General features: G+C 38.7%; 2 protein-coding genes across 2 annotated transcripts in view; both read left to right on the top strand.

The window, feature by feature from the left end:
* Positions 1 to 821: 821 nt before the first annotated feature.
* LOC117793694 (thyroid adenoma-associated protein homolog) lies at positions 822 to 10,482 on the top strand. The gene is made up of 7 exons (XM_034634078.1): positions 822 to 994; positions 1,068 to 1,227; positions 1,298 to 1,564; positions 2,248 to 3,071; positions 5,463 to 7,729; positions 8,284 to 8,451; positions 8,865 to 10,482. Exons 1-7 carry the CDS (start codon positions 886 to 888, stop codon positions 10,410 to 10,412), a joined length of 5,343 nt encoding a protein of 1,780 aa, XP_034489969.1. The 5' UTR covers positions 822 to 885; the 3' UTR covers positions 10,413 to 10,482.
* Positions 10,483 to 11,197: 715 nt separating this feature from the next.
* Positions 11,198 to 25,719, top strand: part of LOC117793516 (AF4/FMR2 family member lilli) — a 59,831-nt gene continuing 45,309 nt past the window's right edge. Inside the window, exons 1-4 of the mRNA XM_034633839.1 lie at positions 11,198 to 11,359; positions 11,904 to 12,146; positions 15,496 to 18,815; positions 19,822 to 20,430. Of these exons, the coding sequence (XP_034489730.1) occupies positions 15,521 to 18,815; positions 19,822 to 20,430 (3,904 nt within the window). The 5' untranslated portion in view covers positions 11,198 to 11,359; positions 11,904 to 12,146; positions 15,496 to 15,520. The remainder of the gene's footprint in view (positions 11,360 to 11,903; positions 12,147 to 15,495; positions 18,816 to 19,821; positions 20,431 to 25,719) is intronic.

Here is a 25,719-nt window from a genome sequence, read left to right as displayed (position 1 = left end):
TAGATAATTTACTTAAACATCCAATCATAGCAAATGGTCTGTATATTTTAAATAAAAATAATTAATATATCGCAAGGTTTTCCCCGTCGCTTTTATCGTGAGCAGCCCTGAATACAATCGTGCTGTCGTAGCAGTGATGCCAATTTGGCCTTTTTGCGGATAGATTTGTCCTATTTCGAACTGCTTCAGCCGGAAACATCTCAAACATCCTCTATCCGAAAATCTCTACGCCAATATCCACTTAATAAAATGGGAGAATGTTAAAAATATGAAAAGTTTTGAGCCGAAGCAAAAAAATATCAAAACACAGCGGAAAATAACTCTTTTTTGGAACTAGTCACTATTGATCTGACCGTATAAGTACTGCGTTGGTCAAATGCAGAAGTAGAGAGGGGGTTCAGTCAAGTTCATTAAGTAAAGACCGTCTTGAAATAGAGAAGTTAAATGCTATTTTAACCATAAGGTAAATGTGTATATTATAAAATATTTAAATTCTATTTTTATGTATTTTTATATTCTGAAGATTCGGATTGCGTCGGCACAAACAAGTCTTGTTGCATTTTTTTTATTAATTACTCGACCAATACCCAAAACAATTAGGCGGCATATGACTTAAAAGTAAAGGCCGAGGTGAAAATATTATTTTCAAAATAATCAGGGATGCCCTCAAACTGTTAAAATAAAAAAATAAAAATTGTTGTCCTATTTTCTGTCCTATTTTTTATTTTTTCAGCCTTTTTTCCCTGTTTTGTTTGGTCGTTTTGTCTATTTTTCCGAAAAATTGCTGGCATCACTGTCGATATATGATAACTTTCATTCTAAATTTTGACAGCTTGTCAGCACGCTTCGCCTGGCGGCTCTTTGCATTTATTTAATATCTATAGAATGAACGACTTAAATCTGCGCGTAGCTGCTCTTAAGTTATGCGCACATCCAAAACGTCTTTCCGAGATGCGCGGATCACTTGTGCCAATACCGTCAAAGTGGCAAGATTGTGAGTATTGCTTAAAACACGTTGCAAGTTGTCAACAAAAATTTAATTGAAATTTATGCTTATTGTTGTTTAGCACAATGCAATTATGTGCTGCAATTTGTGGCAGCCACAAGCTGCACCGAACAAATATCTGTGGTAAAGCAGCTCTTTGAGAAACCCGAAGCCTTTGCCTTTCTGTCTGACGTGCTGTTCGTCAGTCCCCTAAAACATTCCTTGCGTGGACAATTAACAAAGTAATTCTGCCATATTATATTATGCATTTATTCGATGCATTAACTTTGAATTATTCCGACTTCACAATAGACTCTTCTCCAACCAAGAAACTGGGAAAAGAGCAAACACAACACACACAAAGGAAGCACTGCTGAGCGTTTTGTGTGAATCTCTCCGTCATCTGTCGGAAATCATCGATCAACCTGATGTTCCCATCGATTTATTGAATGATGTATTCGTGTCTATCGGCGCTTGCTTGCACAATTTCTCCTATGGCCGCGAAGCACTGTCCAAGGAGATACATTGCTTTATTCCCATGGTGCCCCGGGCATTGGACCGATTCTGGAAGTCCATCAGGTAATGCAATATTTATATATATACTTGTTAAGTTTAAAGGATATAAATACTTAATCAGCATCGCTTGCCATGTCCAAATATCTGTGCAAATGATAGAATCTTATAGATATTAAGAGCTAGAGGCACCATTTTTGGCATGTAAACGCCTTATATATACAGGCAGAGCGAGTATTTTTCAAATTTCGAGTTCCACGCCCGCAAATCGAAAACAAGTTATTGACAAGATCAGTTAGAAATGTCTTTAGTGAACATCCAGTGACCAAAAGTAACTTAAAATTTGAAATTATAAAAATTAGAAAATATGATTTAAATTAACAATTAATATAAATTATACAGGTGTGCCATAGAAAGCGAAACCAACCGAAAATTTCCCAAATCTTCATACATTTTCGGTTGGTTTCGATTTCTGTGGCACCCCTGATAGAAAATTTTGATACTAATCGAATAAAAGAAACTAAATATTGTAAGTGATCGAATGTTTGTTTCAAGGATTGGGGGAAAACCCAATCTGATAAAAAAATATTATAACAAGTATTAATATTAGTATAAGTAGAGTCGAAGGTTTCCAGGAGTCGCAAGGTATAGGGTGGTAAAAAATCAACACAAAAATATAAGTATCTTATTACTGGTATCTCGTAGTCGAGCACTTTCAACTCAAGCCTTTCCACTTGTTTATTTTATAGTGAGGCAAATGAGGATCTGTCGCCGACACGACGCAATGAATTCTACCTATTTATACAGAATCTTTTGCGCTTTCATGTCAACTTTCTGGTTGACTTTAAGCTGTTGCTAAAGCCGGAAAAGTGCCAAGACTTGCGACTAATTGATAAGTTGGCCGAAAGCGTGGCTCGACATGTGGATACGCCTTGGGATGTGCGTTCCATAGCAGGATTATCAATTGGTCACAATGCTCGCTTCTTTAGCGAGTTCGATGATTATCTGACCAAATGCAAGAATTTGACTGCAGCCGAAGATTTGCCCATTAAATCAGCCTCGTTGCTGGTGCTACAAAAGACTGATTATGCCGAGCATGGGGAACAGGCATTGGATATAATAAAAGGCATGCTTGAACTGGTGAAGACGGCTGGCAATGTAACCAATCTGTTGGTCTACATGTCCAAGCATTTGTACACCTACTCCAAGTCCCTCTCCGCAATACATCTGACAGATCGTCCTTTGATCATGTATGACCTCATACTGGCCACATTGTTGAGATTCTCGCTGGAGCACATCGTGAGCACCGTTGAATCCATACGTCACATGAGCGCCAATATATTGCTGCAAGTCCTGCAGCTCTCAAAGGCCACAGGACAACAGAGTATCATTAATCAGGTGTACGCCACGTTTGAGCGTCAGCGCATGCCAACCAATGCTGTTTGCCTCATGTTGCAACAGCTCGTCGAGACAATGGGCACTAAAGCCGTTCTCCTAAACTGTGGCAGCATCCTAGACAAAATCTTTCCCACCTACCTTGGTGCTGATGACAACGTCAACACATTATACAAGTGTAAGTAAAGCAAAACTCTTATTTAGAAATTCAATGATTTTATTTTTATTATTTTATTATGTGGTAAAGTTGCTAAGTCAAAGAGTTGACAAACTTCCAACTGTCAGAATTTGAAGAAAACTGACCCGGTTTTCAATCGGAATGCCATTTTGATCATGATTCGGTCTCTTAATTCACACTGCAATTAAATTTGTTGCATTGAAAAATTTTATTATTTTTAGACCTCATAGCCGTGGCTCCATTTTAATGGTAAGGGTCCCTTTGTCCCCCTTTGAAATGTTGAAAATTCAAAATATTAAATCTCAAGTTTTTACTTTTAATCAACTCCTTATATCGTTATTAGTATAAAGCGAAACTTTAAACTTAATTCTGAGGCCTTTCATTTTTTTGTAATAAATCATGTCAAAGTTAAGAAATTTTTGACTTGTAAAGTTGCTAGATCAGAGGCTTGAGCAACTTCGAACCGTCATAACTTTGTCAAAACTAAATCGATTTTCAAGCGGAATGTCATTTTAATCATGGTTTATCCTCTTAATTCATTCTGCATTCAAATTTTATTAAATCTATTAAAAAAATATTTTTCCATACATTCTACTAGATATTGATTTCGATGCTAAGGGTCCCCCCTTTGAAATTTCGAAAATTCAAAATTTTAAATCTCAAGTTTTCACTTTTAATCAACTCCTTATATCGTAATTAGTATAAAATAACACTTTAATCTTGATTCTGAGACCTTTCATTTTTTCGTAAAAAATCATGTGAAATGAACAAAAATTTGGACTTGTAAAGTGGCTAAATCCGCAGTCTGACCAACTTCAAACTGTCATAACTTTCTCAAAACTGAACCGATTTTCAAGTGGAATGTCATTTTGGTCTTAATTTAGCCTCTAAATTCATTCCGCATTTAAATTTTATTAAATTCTTAAAAAAAAATATTTTTCTCTAGATTCTACTAGGTATTGATTTCGATGCTAAGGGTCCCCCCTTTGATATTTCGAAAATTCAAAATTTTAAATCTCAAGTTTTCACTTTTAATCAACTCCTTATATCGTAATTAGTATAAAATAACACTTTAAACTTGATTCTGAGACCTTTCATTTTTTCGTAAAAAATCATGTGAAATTGAACAAAAATTTGGACTTGTAAAGTGGCTAAATCCGCAGTCTGACCAACTTCTAACTGTCATAACTTTCTCAAAACTGAACCGATTTTCAAGTGGAATGTCATTTTGGTCTTAATTTAGCCTCTAAATGCATTCCGCATTTAAATTTTATTAAATTCTTAAAAAAAATATTTTTCTCTAGATTCCACTAGGTATTGATTTCGATGCTAAGGGTCCCCCCTTTGAAATTTCGAAAATTCAAAATTTTAAATCTCAAGTTTTCACTTTCAATCAACTCCTTATATCGTAATTAGTATAAAACAACACTTTAAACTTGATTCTGGGACCTTTCAATTTTTTGTAAAAAATCATGTGAAATTGAACAAAAATTTTGACTTGTAAAGTGGTTAAATTCGAAGTCTGACCAACTTCAAACTGTCATAACTTGATCAAAACTGGACCGAATTTTAAACGGAATGTCACTTTATTCATTATTTGGCATTTTAATTTATTCTGCATTTAAATTTGATTAAATTCTTAAAAAAAATATTTTTCTCTAGATTCCACTAGGTATTGATTTCGATGCTAAGGGTCCCCCCTTTGAAATTTCGAAAATTCAAAATTTTAAATCTCAAGTTTTCACTTTTAATCAACTCCTTATATCGTAATTAGTATAAAACGACACTTAAAACTTGATTCTGAGTCCTTTCATTTTCTTGTAAAAAATCATGTCAAAATTAAGAAATATTTTGTCTTTTAAAGTTGCTAGATCAGAGGCTTGAGCAACTTCAAACAGTCATATTAATGTCATATTAATCATGGTTGGCCTCTATATTCATTCTGTATTCATAGCAACGAATATCTGGAAAAGCATGACTGAACTTTTAAATTATCTTTAATTATAAAGTAAATTATTTTCGAGAAAATGTCCCAAAATCGCACCGGTACAAACGATCCGTGTTTCAGTTCTTAAAAAGAATTTTATTGAAGCTACGGTGTCAGTACTAAAAATTAAATGGTTTTTATTTAAAAAGAAGGCGAAACCAACCGAATATCTCTTTGAACTAACTACACTTTTGAGAGATTTTCGGTTGGTTTCGTTATCTGTGGTACCCCTGAATAAAACTTTGAAATAATAGTTATTACATTTTAAGAATATGAATTTAAAAAAATGAAGTTCCATAATGTATTTTTAGTATTTTTAAATATTTTGTTATATTGATCTATGCATAAAATGTTTATTATAGCTAAAAATGGAAATTTAATGGAACTTTAACTACTTGTTGCAGGCATGATGATAGCGGCACACAAAGAGTTTGAGTTCAGGGATTGGTACAACGTGTGGTGTGTGGGTTTACTTAATCAGGCACATCCGGTGAACGATCGTCTTCCCGCAATTGAACGGCTTCTCAAGGTGGCCGTCCAGTTGGATCACAATGTGCTTGCCCTGATGATAAAGCACCGTGGATTGCCGTTTAGCAGTAAACTTGTGGCCATGTTGATGGCACGCAGCAATGGCCAGAATCGTCAGGTGAAATCCCTCATGTTGGAATATACGGAGCAGATAAATCAAGCGATTATAGGCGTCGATGATAATACACGTTTGATGGCGCTGTCCTTTGTCGTTGAGACGCCAAGACAGAGTGAACCATACACACAGTTCGAGATGGATGCCATCCTCAGTTATGTGGAGAATAATGCCAACAGTCCCAGTGCACACTTGCGTCAGATTGGACGCGGATTATTGCAGAAGTCAATCAAGCGTCTTGATCTCAATTTGGCACAGCAGCTAAGGGAGAAGGGAGGAACTGCTGCCGGTCTTCCCGATGATCATAAGCTGATTAAATTTGTTAACAAGCTGATGTACACATTGATGCTGAATCTGTTTCCCACTGCCAATTATGGACGACGTTGGCTATCGATGCATTTGATGCAGGACTGCATTGAGATGATGGAACGCTTGCGTCTCACCTGGCTAACCAAGCTGCCATCGCAAACAGTGACCTATCTATTCCATTGCCTAGGTGACAGCTATGAGCACAACAAGGCGCTGGCTGCTCAAATATTAAGAATGATGCAGTTGCAGGCACACCAGCAGCCTGATGAAATGTTGCGGCTTTTGGTGTCGCTGCGTCCGCCGGATTCAGTGACGGCCGCCTATCAGTTGCAGGTCTATTGCCAGGCCAAAGATGTGTTAGTTGAGGTGCCACAGCCGGAGCAGCTGCCAATCAATGAACCTCGTTACTTTGCCGTCTTGCACTGGCTCTTGCAACATTTGCGCTTGGGTATTAATCAGGCTCAAGGTGATTTAACTATGGCAGCCAAAACGAATCCATTGTATGGTCTGCTTTTTGCCAGCCGACATTTGTTGCAACAGCTGGAGCTAACAAAACTGGCCGAGGAGCAACTATGGCGAGAGTATATCGATCAATTGCTCAGCCTTTGTATGCTTGTCAGTGAACTAATGCTGCCCGTCGTCGGTAGCGATTCCCCCGAAGGCCATTTGCCAGCAACACAAGCTGAATTCCAAGACGAGACTGCTGTCAAGGTTGAAGAACAAGTCGAAGTCAAAGTCGAAGGTGAAACCGAAACAGAAAATGATGCCGAAGCTGATGCTGAATCAAATCCAGATATGGATACGCTATCGATAACGCCACAGTTGGTGTTGTTGTGTGCTTGGCGCAGCATTAAGGAAGTCTCCCTGATCTTGGGTGAGCTGGTGGAGCTGGCGCCATTGCAACAGGAGCATTCACACAACTATTTGCTCAGCAAACAACAGGTGGCAGATATTGGAGAACACTTTCTGGTCTTGCTCTCGGAGATTAAGCATCGTGGAGCATTTGAGCAGGCCTATGTGGGTTTCACGCTGCTCTGTCGTCGTTTCTGGCAGAGCAATGAGCCGGCTTTGAATCAATTGCCACCCATTTGGCTGGATGACGCCATGCAACTGGTTGCTGGTCATGTTGAGGGCAAGGAAATCTGCCCGACACGTCGCAGTGCTGGTGTTCCCTACATGTTGCAAGCCCTCATTTGCACCGAACTCAAGCTGGGCACGCATAACACCTTTAGCAAGAGCATGTCCCTGCTGCTGGATGTGTGCGAGCGTCGTGAACCAGGACCAGCTGCTGCAATCGCCCGCAGCCATGCCCTCAACATAATGCGCGCTCTGTTCCGGTGCAGCGAACTCTCGGAACTTGTGGGCGAGTTCATTGGACGCGGCGTTAAATGTTCCCTCGAAAGTCTCGATGCCATTGAGTGGGCTGAACGCAATTGTGCCACCTTGTTGCTATCGGGTCTCATGGTGCGCATCTTTGGCGTCGAACGTGCCCGCAATGATGTGGGCCAGCTGCATTTACGCAATCGCATGACCGGACGCATCTTCTTTACACGCTATCCCCAACTCTTTGATTACTTCCATGGCTGCCTGCGTCAAGCTGCCATCGCCAAGAGATTGGGCAAATCATCGGGCGGACAAACTGTACAAATGGAGGCCATGCTGCAGTTGCTCACTCGTCTCTATCCCTCCCCACTTGAGGGCACCGAAAATACCTTAAATGTAAGTATCACTTTTTTTACATTAGCCCAGTACCAAAAGGTGAACACAGGCTGAAGGGTTTGTATATCCGCTTCCCTGATCTCTGAGACTAAAAGAGATTTTAAAGCTTAAACAAATCAAGTTTATTTTAATATTGAATATCAGAAAAGATAATTACGTTATATAGTGTTTATTAAAGGTTTTTTATTTTTTTTCCATTTCTTATTATTTCTATTACACATAAAGTATTGTTTTGCAAATATTTCAACAATTTGAAAAACAAAAAGACAGTTGAAAATTTTTAAATTGCAATTAATAATGTATTTTAGCAGAAATCTATTGCCAAACCGAACTAATCGAGTTCGAATCCAATTAAAGTCGTCTCTTTTTATTTGAAATATTCATATTGTAATATATTTTTTAGATCTTTATCACATTTATAAATCATTCAAAATCGATTGGCTATAAAACTACGAGAACTGGGCATCTAAAAGTCGAGCATCTCGACTGCAGCTTTCTTAATTGTTTAATCGTTTCATTATTGACTTTCTATAAATCTGTTTTTTTCTTTACAGCTCAGCGAATTTGTGCCTTTCCTGCAGAAAATCTGCTGCGTCCACGATAATATGACACGTCAACGGGCCAGTCAGGTCTTGGCCAACTTTATGATTCCCACGTTGGCTAATAAGAACATCCGTCGAATTCTCCTGAGGCTTAAAATGATGAACTGTAGGCACAACAATGTAAGTATAGACTCTACAGTTTCAGTCGGAAATAGTTTAGATATTTCATCTAGTCTGTTTGTGCTCTTTGTCTCTTTCTCTGTTTAACTAACATTCCTTCTCTCTCACATTCATGACATGATACATTTAAAATTGAGCTATAATGTGATTAATTGCCGTATCTTAATTTACAGAAACTTATTCTGGCACTTATACTTGCTTTTAATATTCCTAAAAATATATTCATTTGAATTTATTTAAAATGTTGGGTTATTTTATTTTTCTAAAATGTTTCTTGTAATCAATGTCATAATGAATTCAAAAATTAATTCAACTTAAATGTAATCATTTTTAAGTGTCTCATTTGTTTTAGTTGATAAACACTCAAACTGTAAGCTCAACAATTTATTAATTTTTCATGTTTTCCTTTTCAGCTTTATCGACCGGGTATTCGGCAGAAAAAAATGGCACCATACACCAGGGATTTGAATGGTCTGCATGGTCATCTGCTGCAATTGCTGGAGCTGTATCGCCTTGTGCGCTGGCAGGATGTACGATTGATCAATATGACGCTACATGTGCTGTCGATATCGGTGTTGAAGATATATATCCAGGATATCTATCTGTTTAATGCCGTATTGAATGTGCTAACCGCCATATTGCTGGATGCTAAAGATGCCAAAGATATTGAATCAAATCATTTAAATTCTCTGGAGATCATATGTTTGCTGGATCATAAAATGATCTATGAACGTTGTGCAAAGTATGCCATATCACCGAAATTCTGTATCGTTTTCTCACTCCATTTGCATCGACTGACAAATCGCCCGGAAACGATAATGGAGCACATGCTGGCGGTGCTGGTGAGGCCAACATATTTGCCGGAAACCCTGAAACAGTTCACAGTCGATCTGTGGCTTTACATGCTCTTCCAGTTGGCGAATCATTCGAGTAAAACTCGTGGTCTCGTCGACGCCTATGAGGTGAAGAACTTTCAGTTCGATCCGGATGTTGTGAGCTACTGTAAAGCTCTCGGAGGTAGGCTGCATTCATTGGTGGTTCACCTTTTGCGTGAATCTGAAGAAGTCATACAATATGTATTCAATATGGCCAATCAGATAGTCGAAGAGCCCAAACGTCGTCCCGGCCTTGGATGCGGAGTGTACACGTTGCTCGCCCTGATGGGCAGATTAGATTTAACCATCCGAGAGCTGCTCGAGCGTCGCGATTGTGGCATTGAGCCGGGTCTGGCACTCTGCATAACGCGTCAGGTGATGGCTGAAGGCTTGCGCGAGCCGGAGCAACAAGTTCTATGGATGCCACTAATTGAATATGCACTTGACATCGGTGCACCCACCCAGAAGCCGTATCTGCGCTTTAAGGCCGCCCAATTGGTCGATCGCCTAACTGTTCACATCCAGCAGCTGCTGGCCACCGGTGACGTCCAGATTATTGGCAACTATATGCGTCTTGTGCTCCAATTGCTGGTGGATGAGTCCGAATTGGTGCGCAATTATATGGCCGAAATGATATCCAGCTGCCTGAATTGCTACATCGAGAATCAGCAGAGGCCCAGACTGATGCCAGTATTTAGTATGCTGCCAACGGCAGCTGAGAAGTTCTTCTTGCAGCGTTTACTCGAGAATCTGCAGGAGCATTCGGAGAATAGCAGCTTCGTCATTGGCATATTTAACATCATTGTGGAGCCATTTGTAAGCACCGAGTTGCTCGACAATCGCATAACTAGCGAGGATAACGCAATTCAAATCACTGATGTCTGCGACGAAGCGGAAGTTGTGTTCGATAAACAGGATCCAAATGTCTATTGCGAAGGATTTCGTGTTGCCTCAAAGGTTGCCAAACATTTTCGAACCGCATTTCCCAACAATACAGAATTGATTAGTGCCCTCGACGCTTTGGAGAAATGGAGTTCATATAGTGGCTTTGGCGATGAATCGATTCCTCCACCAGCGACAACCTAACCAGCTATTCAACCGGATCTATCATGGAGAGAGACAAAGCAATTAAGAGGCTGTACCAATAGTACAAAAACCAAACTTCAAAAAATCCCAGAACACAACACCAAAGGGACTCATGCAATATTTAATGGTCTTATCCTAATATGTAAGGCCTTTTTGTAACTTAAAACATGAGTTTTTTTAATAATTTATTAATAATTATTGCTTTAATTTCATGAATCTTTAATAAATGTTAATTTATCTATTAAACAATTTCTATTTTATTTTTCTTTATTTAATTTTAATAATTATTATAATAAAAAGATATATTTTGAAAGAAGTTATATTTGTGTGCTGTATAAATAAACTTCTATTTCATTAAGCAATTTTCAAATAGCGATTTTAAATTCTAACTGGAATCATATTTGACTGCTGCAAAACTTTAACAAATAAATATAAAATAAATAAAATAAAATTTAATAAAATACCTTTACACTTTTTGAAATATAATTCTGTTAAAATTTAGTTATTTTTAAATCGTTAATATAGCTACTTTTGCAGTCGATAGTTTATCAAAACAGTTTGTTGATACTTTTCATGTGTAACAACTATCGATAGGCAACCACAGCTGTCACTGTCATTGGGCAAACGATATGCTCGATATATCGATATCTTTTGTCGTCTTCATGGAGAGCGCCAGTCTGATAAGATGCTCGTGAGCGTGTGTGTCGGGCGTCCGTGTTAAAAATATATTTTTCGCTGCGTGTGCGTGTGCTTCAGCTACAGCAGCTGCTGCTGTTGTTCTTTCTTTTTTGTTGTTTTTGTCTTGTTTGTTGAATTTGATTGTGAATGTGAATTAACATTTAATACAAGCAGCAATTCTGTAATGCAACTAACTTCCAATAAGAGGCAATCTATATCAATATTGTCAACGCCAACGGGCGGGCGTTCATCTCCCCAATGCTCGTATTGTATGTGTGTGCATGTGTGTGTGTTTGTTGGTGTTGTTGTTGCTGTTGTCATATTGCTTGGGAAAATACAAATCCAAATGCATACATTTTAAAAATGAGTCTAAATACGCACAGTTTTCAATAGAGCCCTTCAACTGCATTTGTGTGTATCCGATTGTGCGTGTGCTTGTGTGCGTAAAAATGTATTTTCTTCTTTTGTTGATGTTGTTTTAGCAATGTGCCCCGTGCCCAGTGTGTGCATGTGTATGTATTCGTGAGCAAAACTACGCATGGCGTTGCCATATCGTCTCATTTGAGCGAACGTAAACAAATGTCGCTTGTAACTTTTTTGGCTTACATCCCATGTACATGGCTGTGGGAATGAGTGTGTGTGTGTGTGTGTGTATGTAAGTGTGTACGTGAGTGCTGGCGCATTTGCATAAAACGCTTGCAGCAGCCGCCGCTGCCGTTGCAATGCATAAATTATGACGAAATCTGTTCAAAATGCGTGTTTACCGCTTTGTTTATGTTAAATCGCTAACAAAAAGTGTTGCATATTTTACAGGCTTCAAGAGCACAAAAGCAATAAACAACAATAAAACAAAAGACAATTTATACAAAACATAAACAAACAAAAAAAAAAAAAAAGAAAATAATATATATTCAACTAAAGCACAGCGGCAACCAAATGGCGCTGCTGCTGCCAATGCCCAGGAATGGCTTTGGCTTAAACTGTTACTGGTATTCCCAGCTCACCTAAAACAACAACACGCGAGAGAGCGCCAGCCAAAGAGAGCGCGAGAGTGAGGTAAATACATAAACTTGCAACTAGATTTTGGAGCTTGACTTGTACTCTAACACACACACACACTCCATGCATACACTTTATTTTAATATGTAATTGTGTGTAATAATGTGTAATATCAATCTAGTCTTGGCTCACACAGAGCCTGAGGGCCTCCCTCAAGTGGGGTGAAGTAAACTTTCGAGATTGCAATGAAAAAAAATCGATGGTTTTAAATGTGGGTATGATCTTATTGATCACTCAGCTAAGCAAGAGTTATATTATTTGTAACACCCTGTACTCTTCGTGCGTAAAGAAGTAAAATTTGTAATTAGTAAAATTAAGGGTAATCATTGACACGCCGAAGACTTGATACCCTTGAAGAGCCCCGTATTCCATTTTTATCCAAACTTCTTTGTGTGGGAACTATAAGTAATGCATATATGCACTGATATATGTATTAGTTGGGGCGGGTCAATTTGTTCGGGTGAGAAAAACGGTGGAAAGCGTCGACCAGAATGAGAAACTTCATTGAATTCTAAGAATATTTCACCACAAAATTGTAGGTCCAAAATAAATTTCTAGCCCCCGCTGACAGGCGTAAATATTTCAGTTTGAGGTGCTGAATAAAAAAACTACAAATACTATATTTGAAAACAACTTGATATATAAACCAAACTGACAGAATAGGCTTTTGGGGTAGTCTTTTACATCTTGACCGAATTTTCTTTAAATCGGTCCATAGGAACTATTGGTCGATAACCGTGTTTTGGTATGTGGTATAGTGTATCGATTTTAATATAATATATTTTTAGCATGTAAAAAACATGTCTCAGATAATAAGCATTTTAAGCTTATGACATTTTTTGACTTAAAAAAAAAGAACAGCCAAGGTTTTTTTTATTCGTAGCATGGTTCTTAGTTTAAAGAGTTTCTTTTACAGTAATTAAAGATATCAATCAGGGAATGACACCGGAACCGTTAACCGAAACTAAGCGTTTCATTTTTAGTACCGGAACTAAAACCGTAACCGAATGAAAACTCCCTGTCAAGAACCGATTACCGAAACGTTTGTACCGGTACGGCTGTGGTAAAGTTGCTAGGTCAAAGAGTTGTCTAACTTCAAACTGTCATAACTTGATCAAAACTGAATAGATTTTCAAACGGAATGTCACTTTGATCATGATTTGGCCTCTAAATTCATTCTGTTTTTAATTTTTGTTCATTTAGAAAATTTAAATATTTTCGACCAAGATTCAATTTCGATGGTAAGGGTCCCCCCTTTGAAATTTTGAAAAATCAAAATTTTAAATCTCAAGTTTTCACTTTAAATCAACTCCTTATATCGTAATTAGTATAAAACAACACTTTAAACTTGATTCTGACACCTTTCATTTTTTTGTAAAAAATCATGTGAAATTGAACAAAAATTTGGACTTGTAAGTGGCTAAATCCGCAGCTTCACCAACTTCAAACTATCATAACTTGATCAAAACTGAACCGATTTTCAAGCGGAATGTCATTTTGATCATCAATTGGCCTCTAAATTCATTCTGTATTTAAAGTTTGTTTATTTAGAAAATTTAATTATTTTCGACCAATATTCGATTTCGATGCTAATGGTCCCCCCTTTAAAATTTCAAAAATTCAAAATTTTAAATCTCAAGTTTTCACTTTTAATCAACTCCTTATATCGTAATTAGTATAAAACAACACTTTAAACTTGATTCTGACACCTTTCATTTTTTTGTAAAAAATCATGTGAAATTGAACAAAAATTTGGACTTGTAGTGGCTAAATCCGCCGTCTGAACAACTTCTAACTGTCATAACTTGATCAAAATTGAACCGATTTTTAAGAGGAATGTCATTTTATTCATTATTTGGCATTTTAATTCATTCTGCTTTTAAATTTAATTAATTTCGTAAAAGAAAAAATATTTTTCTCTAGATTCTACAAGATATTTATTTCGATATCTAAGGGTCCCCCCTTTGAAATTTTGAAAAATCAAAATTTTGAATCTAAAGCTTAAATTTTTAATCAACTCCGTATATCGTAATCAGTATAAAACAACACTTTAAACTTGGTTCTGAGACCTTTCATTTTTTTTGTAAAAAATCATGTGAAATTGATCAAAAATTTTACTTGTAAAGTGGCTAAATCCGAAGTCTGACCAACTTCAAACTGTCATAACTTGATTAAAACTGAACCGATTTTCAAGGGATTGATTAAATTAAAAAAACTCGTTTCTTAAATTAAAAAAATGTTACAGTAGCTTGAAAAGACATTAAGTATTTGTCTGACAATATAACACAGGATTTCCACACCTTTAAATAGAGTAATTTTTGAAAAACTTTTCAGCAATTCTAGCTGTAAGTTGGCGCTTCAGGACTTGATGATGAAACTCGACACCATGCAAATGCTGGGAAGAAACTTCTTCAAGTAAAATTTCTATTGTTTGTCACGTGCCGCCACTTGAACAAAATGCGAGACAAAAAATGAAAATAATAATGAAAGATGAAGTGCAAAGTCGCTTCGTCCAGTGGAGCAGCTCTCTTTGACATAAATTCGTAAAATATTACAACAAACCAAATCTTCTTAAAGTAGAAAGGTCGTTAAACCCACAGTTATAAACACATTTGGAGAAAAAACAAATTCCCAAATCGAATTGGGTTATCTCATTTATTTTAAATCAATAAAATCATTAATTCATTTATAGATTTTCAAGTTTACGGTTAGAATTTAATTTTTTTTTTTAAATTACTACAAGGAGAAAAATTAAAAGGTTTGGTGCAGAGGCTCCCCCTATGAAATTTTGAAAATTGAAAATTTTAAAACTCAAGTTTTAACTTTTACTTACCTCCCTATAACATGATTACTAGAAAACAACACTTTTAACTGGATCCTGAGACGTTTAACTTATTTGTAAAAAATCAAGCCAAACTGGGCAAAATTTGGACTTGTAAAGTTGCTAGGCTCAAAGTCTGACCAACCTTAAACTTCCCATAACTTTGCCAAAACTGGAACGATTTTTAAGCGAATTGTCATTTTGATTGTGGTTTGGCCCTTGAATGATTCTGCATTCAACTTGATAGTAAAATTAATACAAATAAACTTCATTATTAAATGAATTTTTTACATATGCTATTTAGAAATTAAAATTAATTTTGTGATTATCATGTAAAATCATCAGGTGCATTCAATTGAAACAGAATTAAGAGTTTATTTATAGTTAAGCAGTTTAAAATGCATAATTTGATGACTCTTTCTTCTCTAATCATCTACATTTTCTTTCTTTTCTTTTTTTTTTCTCAATCTTCGACTCTTTTCTACATCGAATCTTTCTTCGCTGTTCTCCGCTTTCTTCGCAAAGTCTCTTGCTTGGGCAGCGCATAGAAATGGGTCCGAAAAAACGTTCCAGCGTCGCGGAGCGACTGCAGCGTTCCACGGCGAATGCTGCAACAGCTGCTGCGGCTGCGACGTCGACGTCGATGACGACGGCAACAACGACGACGACGACGACGGCGGCGTCTGCGACAACAGCGTCAGCGTCGACGTCGACGTCAACGTCGAAGAAGCGCAACGTCGGCGGCAAGCAGCAGCAGCAGCAGAAGTTAACGGATGAGGCAGATGATAAAAAGCAAGGTGTCAAGTCGGAGTTAGCGACAAAACGGCAAGCGTCTAGTGCAATAGCAACAACAACAACCACAACAACAGCAGCAGCAACAACAACAACAGCAGCGGCAACAACATCAACAGGCACGGATAAAGCGGATAAGACGCAGCTGAAGCTAACGGCCGAGGAGCGTCAGGAGGATGGCAAAGCACGAGCCATCAATAAGATGCTCAAGAGTCTGGATATTAAGATCCATGGCTTTGACAACCTGTTGCCCAGCGGCGAGGAGAGAATGAGCGAAGGTCTCAAGTCGTCCATATCGGAGAATGTCAAGACAAAATCTCGTGCTGCTGCTGTGAAGGTCATTGCCAGTCTGAATCCCGGTAAGCCGATTCATGTGAAGCGTCAACGTGTCGATCACGAGGCAAGCAAAGCCGACAGGGATAAAGAAAAGGAAAAGGAGAGAGAGAAAGAGAAAGAGAAAGAAAAAGAGAAAGAAAAAGAGAAGGAAAAGGAGAAGGACAAGTTTAAGGAAAAGTCCAAGGAGCCGGAGACAGTATTAAGCGAGCCGAAGGATGCGGAAACTTCAGGCGTCAAGGGTGCCAAGCAAACGGCAAAAAGGGCCAAACTGGAGACGCCACCAATGCCTGCAACAAGCAAAGCGACCAAAGCGGCGCCCAAAAAACAAATGCAGCCAATGCCAGAGACAAAGAAAGACAAATACTCCAGGAGCGTGCCAGCAGCTAAAGGTGCTAAAAAGACGCAAGCAACAGCAACAGGAACAACAACAGCAGCTGCAACTACAACAACAGCCCCAACAACAGCTGGTGGAGATCAGGAGCAGAGTAAATCCAAAGCCACATCACGTGCTCAACTCGACTCGAACACAGAGTCCGTGCACATGGAGCTGGAGGAGATTAGCAGCACACCAACGACCACGGCCACGCCCACAGCGACACGTACGCCCACGCCGATTGAGGCAACGCCCACGGGCAGTGGAATAGCAGCAGCAGCAACGGCAGCTGCATCCTCGGCAGCGCCAGCGAAGCAGCGGCCAAAGATCAAGTACAGTAAAACGTCGGCGGCAAAGGCGCGACTGCAGCAGGCCTGCAGTAAAACATCGCTAAGTGCGCTGAATGCGGCCAAGGATATATACGATTTCAAGTCGGGATCGGATGATGAGGAGCCCATTAAAATGGTGCTGCCAACATTAAAGGAATTGCGTGAATTCTCCGATGAGGACAACAAACCGTTGAAGCAACTCGAACGCGACAGGGAACAGCAAAGGGAGGAGGAGAGGGAGAAGGAGTTGAAGAAGGAGGAACAACAGGTGGAGACGGTCAAAGAGGAGCAGGCAGCAACAGTTGCTGAGCCTGCGCCGACGACAACAGCAACAACAACAACAACAACCGCACCAACAACAACAACAACTGTCAAAGGTGGCAACAAAAAGCAGACCAAACGCAAGCTTAATACGCCAACACCAACAACTGCAGCAGCAGCAGCAACAGCAACAACAGTTGCAGCAGCAACAACCACAACAACAACCGTTGCAACAACAACAACAACAAGCGCTGCAAGCGCAACAACAGTTGGATACAAGAAGAAACAAACGACAGCCAAGTCCAAAATTATACAACCACCAAGCGATAGTTCAGATACGGAAAGCAGCGATTCGGAGGATGAGAAGAAGCTGAGCTGCTACGGAGCGAAGCGACATCGCATGGCCTCCTTGAATGCGCTGGCCAAGGTGCAGTGCCTCTATGAGAATGAATCCCGGACAGCACACGAATTGGGGCTGTCGAAGGCAACGCAACAACCGCCGCGGATTCGAACCTTGGATGGCAGCGATGATGACAACAACAAATGCGATTTGCCGCCAGACAAAGACAGAGATCGAGATCGCGACAGAGACAAAGATAAAGATAGAGATAAGGATAAAGATAAAGACAAGGATAAGGATAAGGTTAAAAGCGAGAGGGAAACGCCGCCAGCGGCAGCAGTTCTGGAGCCGCGTCGCGAATTGCGTAATGTGACAGGCGGACGTGGTGTGGGCAAGCACTGGGAATTCGATAGCGACAGCGAGGCGGAGGAGTTGCAACTGCAGCGCATTCAGCAGCAGAAGAAGAAGAAGCTGCAAAAGAAAACGCCAGCGAAGAAGCAAACCGAAGCCAAGGAGACGGAATCCAAGCGTGCCCAAAAGAGCCACAAGAAAGTCATTGTCGAGGAGAGCGATGAGGCGGATCAGCAGGCAGCTGACGAGCACGACAGCAAGGACAAATCCAAGGAGAAGGATAAGGATAAAGATAAAGAGAAGGATAAGTCAAAGCCACCGCCCAAGCAGCTGCCCAAGAAACGCAAAAGCGCCTTCACCGAGGAACTCATCGGTGACTATAAAGGCATTTTGGCCAGAAAGCGTATGGCCAGCCTAAATGCCAGCGCCATTGTGGCCGCCACGTATGAGGTGGAGCGGCATCTGGACAAGAATCTGGCCAGCGATTGCAGCAGCTTTGAGAGCTATGATGAGCTGGAGACGACAAGCAAGGTGGTTAGCAAATCGGCGGCAACGAGCAAAGCCAACGCTGTCAAGCTCAATGCGGAGCTGCAGATCAAGAAGGAGCCCAAGGAGAGCAGGGAGAGCAGAGAGGCCAAAGAGCTTAAGGAACTTAGGGAGGCATCGAATAGCAATAAACCGCAAAGCAATATGATTGAGGAGAGCAACGATTCCAAGTACTCCAAGGAGACCAAGGAGACGAACACGGACACGACAATTACAACCACCGGCTATCGTGGCGGTGATTCGAGCAGTGCCAAGGATGCCAAGGACTGCAGCCGACCAACGTCATCCAGTGTTGTCATCGTCCAGGATACGGATGTCACCATCACCGGCGTCTATGTGAATGCCAGCAATGGTGCCGCCCAGGAGGCCTATTGTAAAATGCAATACCGTGTCCAGTCCAGCGTCACCGAGGAGCGTCTACTGCGTCCCGGCTCCGTCGAGCCACCCAAATCCTACACACCACTCAGCGCCTTGTCGAGCATGTTGCCACCTGGCGCCAGTTCCGGACTCAGCGAGGGTAAGTCACAATCCATATATATATATATTCACATTTCTATATATTAAATGCTAATTGGGGATATTTCTTTGATTGTGTTTATGCCCAACTGAATCAAGGATTGCAAATAAGAATAATCAGTTGAAAAAACTCAAGTCCTCAGAAAGGATAAACTTTTATTTTCATTATGTATCATCAACTTTAATATAAAGTCGAATTTTTTTGAATTCAAATATAAATAAAATAGTTTAATTTAAATTTGCATTACAAAATTCATGGAATAACTCTAGTTTCTATCAAATAATTAAATATAATTTTGTTTAGTAATTTATTGGTAATTATGCATGATAAAAATTTAAAATAAAAGTTAAATTTAATTTTATTTCATTTTTTATTGAATTAAATTTAATTCTTACCTTTTGTTACATAAAAATAAAATTTTATCAACAATTTTAAATAAAAGTTTTTCTATGATTTTTAAATATAAATTTAAATTATTTATTAAATCATAATTTTTTATTAAACTCAAAAGATAATAGTAACTTTTAAAGTTTTTGATACAAACAAACTTTTTTTTTTAATTTTATATTTTAAAAACAATATTCGTTGCTGTCACGGATTTTTAATAACACATTTTTTATACCTATTCAATGAAATTTCCCTCATTATATTTTTATACTAGAGCAATTTTTTAAAGTTGTTGAATCTAATCGTAATATTCAATCGACTTGAACTAGTATTCGTAGTTTGAGTGATATTTAAATGCATTCATAAATATATTTGAGCTTTAAAATATATTCGATAAATTTATATACATTAAAATCAATAAATAGGGATATTTATTTAAAATGAAAACAGAAGTATCTGACAGATATTTAAATTTATTCCCAAACATATTCAATCATTGTGTTTTCTGTATTGTTGAATGCGTCAATTAGAATGAATATAATGTCGCATAAATTGTCCATCATTCTAATATATGACATTTGGTTATTACCAAATACTTTGCCATTTTTTCTGTCAACAGCTCATAGTTCACCGCCGCTTCCAGTGCAACCACCGGCACCACACGTGCTACTGCCAGGTGAACCGCTCAGTGCGGGAATGTATCATGCGCCGGACTTGGGATTGCACACGGAGCACGCACCGCCGGATCATCATGGTCCGCCGCCGCCATCTTATGCAGCCGCCGCTGCTGCAGCTGCCGCAGCCGCAGCCGCCTACCACGCCCACCAGCTGGCACCTGCGGGGGGCGGTGTGTTGCACATGCATCATCAGCATCAGTATGCTGCCGCCCATGCAGCGCATGCGGCACACGCCCATCATTATCAACAGGCGGCGGAGTATCATGGTGGCCCACCGCCGCCACCACCGCCGCACCACTATGGTGGACCACCACCACAGGGTCATTATGGTCCACCGCCACCAACTGGTGGTCCGCCTCCTGTGCCGCCGGATCGTTGTGATGTCGGATCGCCGCCACCTTCATATCGGGCCAGTGCATATCCGCCACCACCACCGCCGGCTGGGCCACCGCCCACATTGGGCGGTGGATCTAGCGCCTTCTGTGCACCCAATCCGCATCATCATCATCAGCAGCAACAGCAGGTGCTGCCACCCCATCACGATCCCAGCGGTAAGTCCAAAGAGACCAAACTATTTTACTTAGTAAACTTTTCCCTTGCTTGGCCCCCAAATTGATTTTCCGTTTTCTTGTGCTTCCTAATAAGGAAAGGGTATTCAAGTGCGTTCACAAAACCAGCTGAATATTGTCACAATTCGGAAGAAATTAAGAAAAATCATTATATCTGTTTGTGTATTTAAAACAAACATTTACAATATGATCGAAAATTTTAAATCAGTACTCATTCTTATAAGTGTTATTTGATATTAAAACTCAAGTAATGTAAATTGTTCGAGAATGAAATTCGATTTTGAAATTATCTGTATACATGTATATCCTAAATTGAGTATACTTTAATTATATATGGAATATTGAGACTGAAACAATAGTTTCAGGAATATCATTACTGGAAAATATTTAAAAAATACTACTGATTATTAAAAACTATCTGGGAATTTACATTCTCTAGAGTCTAGACTAAAGTGTTGACATTAGTGATCGACTTTTGCAGAATCTATATGCAGATATATATGCATATTTCTTATGCAAATGCTGCTTAATTGATAAATATTTTTGAATATTTTAAAATATTTGCAATGAAAACAATCTGAAACTTAAAGTCATGAAATTATAGGTTTTTATAACGAACTGAATTATACTAAAATTTATGAATTATTCTCTTAAGAAATGCTGAGATTGAAACATTATTTTAGGAAATTAAATATTATTTTACTCAAAGTCAAGTCATTTTATTCTAAGGAACGTTGTTGGAATTTTGTGGAATAATGCTGAATATTTAAAACTATCTTAGGCTGAAACATTCTATTAAGAAAATTTGTTACTAGAACATTTATTAAAGATGATATTTTTAAATCTTCAAATTGCACTCAAGAATGTTGAGATTTGAGCATTCCATGAAATTTTTAGTATATTACAATACTTAATCTCTTTGCCAGATATTGTTACAAATTTAAGAAACTAAAAAGAGCATTTTGGTTTCGTTAGATAACTGAACAATTGAATGATTTTCAATTTTACAGGACAAAGTAACCTAAAGAGTGTCACGCCCTACGCCTGCTTTGATTTCAGTTATCAGCAAACAATAAGCGGCAATTTCTAGATTTCAAAAAGTTTTCAACGCATCCAATAACTTGACAAATGCCTTGCAGGCATTGCCCAAATTTTTGGTCTGATTAGTTATTAAAGAGGTTGCCAAGTAGCCAAACTTTAAGATGTGTTTTGTGTGTGTATGTGTGTGTGTGTATGTTTTAGTAACATTTACCAACGCGCCGCCCTCTTGTAGCACTTTGTTAAGGCAGGCAGCTAACAAGAGGAGCAACAAAAAAATCATTGCATATATTTAGGCGCGCGCATAGAAATTCTTCCTCAGTGTGAGTGAGTGTTGGCCAAAGCCGGAAACTGTAAGCAGGCAAGCAGCAAACGGAAACCGAGACCGAGACCAGAGAATGCAAGCAAAAAAGTAAACATGCTGCCGTCGCAGTTGACGTCGCCGTCGTCGTCGCCGTCGACGTCAGCGTCAAACTTTAGCTACTGAGAATCCAGCCAACCTCCATTGATGTCATTTACCTTTTGGTACAGACACACACACACACACATTTATAAATGCATATGTGTATATACGTGTGTATATATATGTATATACATATATTTATAGACACAGACAGGCGTTCCATACACACACAGACAAACTCATAGGAATGCAAGTTGCGAAAAGTTGCGTTTACAGGCGCCTGAAAGTGTGCTACATAAATTTATGCGGACGGCTGGGACTGCAAAAGATATAAATAATCGCAATTCAGTCCCAAGGTTAACAATAGACATTTCCACTGTCATTTGTCCATTGAAAATTTTTTAAAAATTTTCTTATTGAATGCTTATTATACCCGTTACTTAAAAATTAGGCAAAACTACCGGTATATTGTATTCGTTGGAATGAACAAAAGGATCCCAGAGACTATAAGAGATAGAGTTACCAAAATTGGCCATAACCATAATACAAAATTTACAAATAATTTTTATTATTATTTTTTAGTTGAAAATATAAAAAATATTTTGTTAAAAATCCATCATAAAATTGGTTATTATTTATTCTTGTTCACTTTTTAAATTGTTAAATGAAAGCTTTTATTGCCACATCGCTTTGTGACTTTTGATGTGACTGGTGGTATAGGGTTAGGGGGAGGGGGTGTTAATCGGCTTAAGCGATAACTCACAATACGTTTACACTCGTTGGTTCAGTTTGACTGCACTCATTCATTAAGCTGTTATTCATTTGCCGTTGATTGCACAGTGTCTAACAATCTCTATTAAGTAGGCTACCATTTGGATTGTCCTACAAACACACAGACACACACACACACACTCACACAGCTAAACATATAAACTATTTGATATGTATGCGTGTATCTTTATTATTATTCCGTTTTTTTCTTTCTTTTTGTGCTCAGCCATTCATTCATCCTGCTTTGTCCATTCGTCCGCGTTGTCCGCGTGAGTGTTTGCACTTTACGCTATGCTGACAGTTGATAATTCATTAGCACATGTTCTATTTGACGTTCGTTCATCCATGTTTAAGCACACATACACACCTAAGCAAATACACAGACATATATATATACATATAAAAAGAGAGAGAAGAGAGCCGTTTTGTCCTGACGTCGCTGCTGCTGCAGTTACTGTTACTTTGGCTGCTGCGTCTCTGTTACAAGCGGCTGATAACTGAGAGGGAGAGCAAAGGAGAGAATGAAAGAGAGAGAGAGAGAGTCAGATGCAAAGAGCGACTGAGAGCGTGCGAGCTGAGAGAGAGAGAGAGAGAGTGAGAAAGTGCAGCAAGGACCATTATACAATGTGATTGTTGTTGCTGTTTTTTATTATTATTATTTTTATTTTTTTAGTTTCCCTTTTTGACGTTATTCTGATGTTGCCGGCTGACGACGAGTGGTGCATTTATGCCGTGATAACGTAACAAAATGCTGTCGTACGATGATATCGTGTTTGTCGTGCGCGTTTGCTGTCTTCTGTCTTGTTACTGTTGTCTCAATGTTCTTATTGTTGTGGTTGCTGTTGTTATTATTATTATTATTATTATTGTTGTTAAACAAATGACGCATTGTTTTTGCTGCAATTTGTTAAATATATTTGCCACCGCACAATACCGTATCACATCATACCCGCCCCGCCCAATGTTCCGTGCTCAAGTGCCGGCCAGTTTCGTGTTCCGTGCTCAGTGTTAAGGCAGTCTACTGATCCAGGTTCCAGGCGCGGTTCAAGTCCCACTACACAGTCCCAGGCACAGTGAGTGCAACACCGCAACGTTCACAGCAGACCGCAGATCTAATTAGCGTTGCATTTTCCAGTTAATTTTAATTGCAACTGATTTATGAACAACGCAATTTTTAAACTGTACTGAGCGCTCTTTTCTATCCACTCTCACACACACACTCTTGCTTGCTCTCTTTGCATTCATTTGTTTTGTTGCTTTTCTTTTTCTTGTTCTTTTTGGTTTTTTTTTTCTTTTTTTTTGCATTTTATTCTTCCATTTTATTGAGAAAAAGCTAGCAAAGCATCCGGCTGGCGACGTTATAGCGTTTGTGACTGAAAAATGCTCGGCGTGCTCAGGCATAGGCGACAAAAATGTCAATAACGATTGTGATTTACATGAGATATTCAATTATATCAATTCAATTACATTATATTAAAAGATTGACTATAATGCTATGTAATACAAATTTTTAAACATTCAAGTGTGCTCTATAATTAAAGAATCGAGCGTAGGCAAGCTATGAAAACAATTTTTTTGTATTTTTGATGAAATTGCATATGAAATATGTATTGTGGTTACATATTAATTAAAAATTTGACTATTGTGGTTATTATGAATATCACACAATAAGAATATTGAAAAAAAATAGTTCAATTTTGATCTACGATGTCTTTATTTTAATAGTCATAGTTTTTTGTCATAATATACTGGAAACAATTTTGCTACTCCAAGAGATTTTGTAAAACTTCGGTTTAAACTTTTCAGTTGAATGAACAAGAATAGCTACTATCGATTGAATATATAATCTACTTAGATATTAATTATCACAAAATATAACATGAACTGTGGATTTTTCATTGACATTTTATTTAAACACAATTTATTAAGCTTTATTTGAAATATACATTTTTTTAATAGTTTATTGATGAAGTGAACACTGAATTTTTATTCCATTCTAATACAAACTAAATAATATATATTATGTGACAAAAATCTTTTCGAGAGAATCAAATACATTAAATATTTTATTTACAAAGGATTCATAACAATAAAATAAATTATATCCTATTTTATTTGTATTGGAATGTGATGCTTATGGGAAGATCGTTTGCGACACGTTTGTCGGGTGTTATTTTGACTTGTGTGCACTGCAGTTGTCTTCTTTGGGCAGCGCTGCAGCGACAGCGACAGCGGCAAAAGCAGCGAGTCAAGTCGCGCCTTCTACTGTGCTCTCTAGACCGCGTGCTCTCTAGACCGCGTGCTCTCTTTCTCTTACACATTTGGTCGCTCTCATACTTATTTTACGTATAGATTTTTACGCTCTCCATCTTGCACTCTCTCGAAGCTTTGCTCTGTGCGCCGCATAAAAAAGCTAACGGCAGAAAATCGCATCGCTGTCGTCGTTTGTTTTAGTTTTTGTTGTGGATTTTTCTTGTTGTTGTTGTTGTGGTTTTTTTTTCCTAATTTCTTATAAGAATTTTCTTGAACAATTTTCCTGCTGCATCGCTTTCGTTGTTGCTGTCCCGGTTTTTATTAGAAGTCGTTGGCAGCGACTCAGATGCCGACTGCGACGGCGGCAGCGAAGGCAACTCGTTCGAGTTTTTGTTGAACATTGTTGTTGTTGTTGTTGTAGCTTGCAACTGCTTTTTGTGCTGAGTCTGTCACCGTTTAACGGTGCTTTTCGGTCAAGCATGTGTGTGTGTGTGTGTGTGTGTTTTAGAATCGCTTGCAAGCTTGCAAAAAAGTTTCCTCAGTGGGCGGTGGCTTTAGTCTGCCTTCTGCCTGTCTCTCTCTCTTCTGCTCTTCTGCTCCTCTTCTTCTCAGTTGTCTTTGCATCGCTATGCTTTTTTGGGTATTCCCTTTTGCCTGTTAGCTCTGAACTGTTATCAGCTATCAGTGCAAGCCATACACAAGCACGTCGTGCAACATTCATTTGGCATGTGCTGCATACACAGAAAAAAATCAGGGCTGTAATCAACCACATTTTGGTAAAGGTTTGGCTCGGCCGTTCCAACCCT

Source organism: Drosophila innubila, chromosome X (genome assembly GCF_004354385.1).
Source record: "Drosophila innubila isolate TH190305 chromosome X, UK_Dinn_1.0, whole genome shotgun sequence".
NCBI lineage: Eukaryota > Metazoa > Arthropoda > Insecta > Diptera > Drosophilidae > Drosophila > Drosophila innubila.
This window is presented reverse-complemented; position numbering and strand designations above follow the sequence as displayed.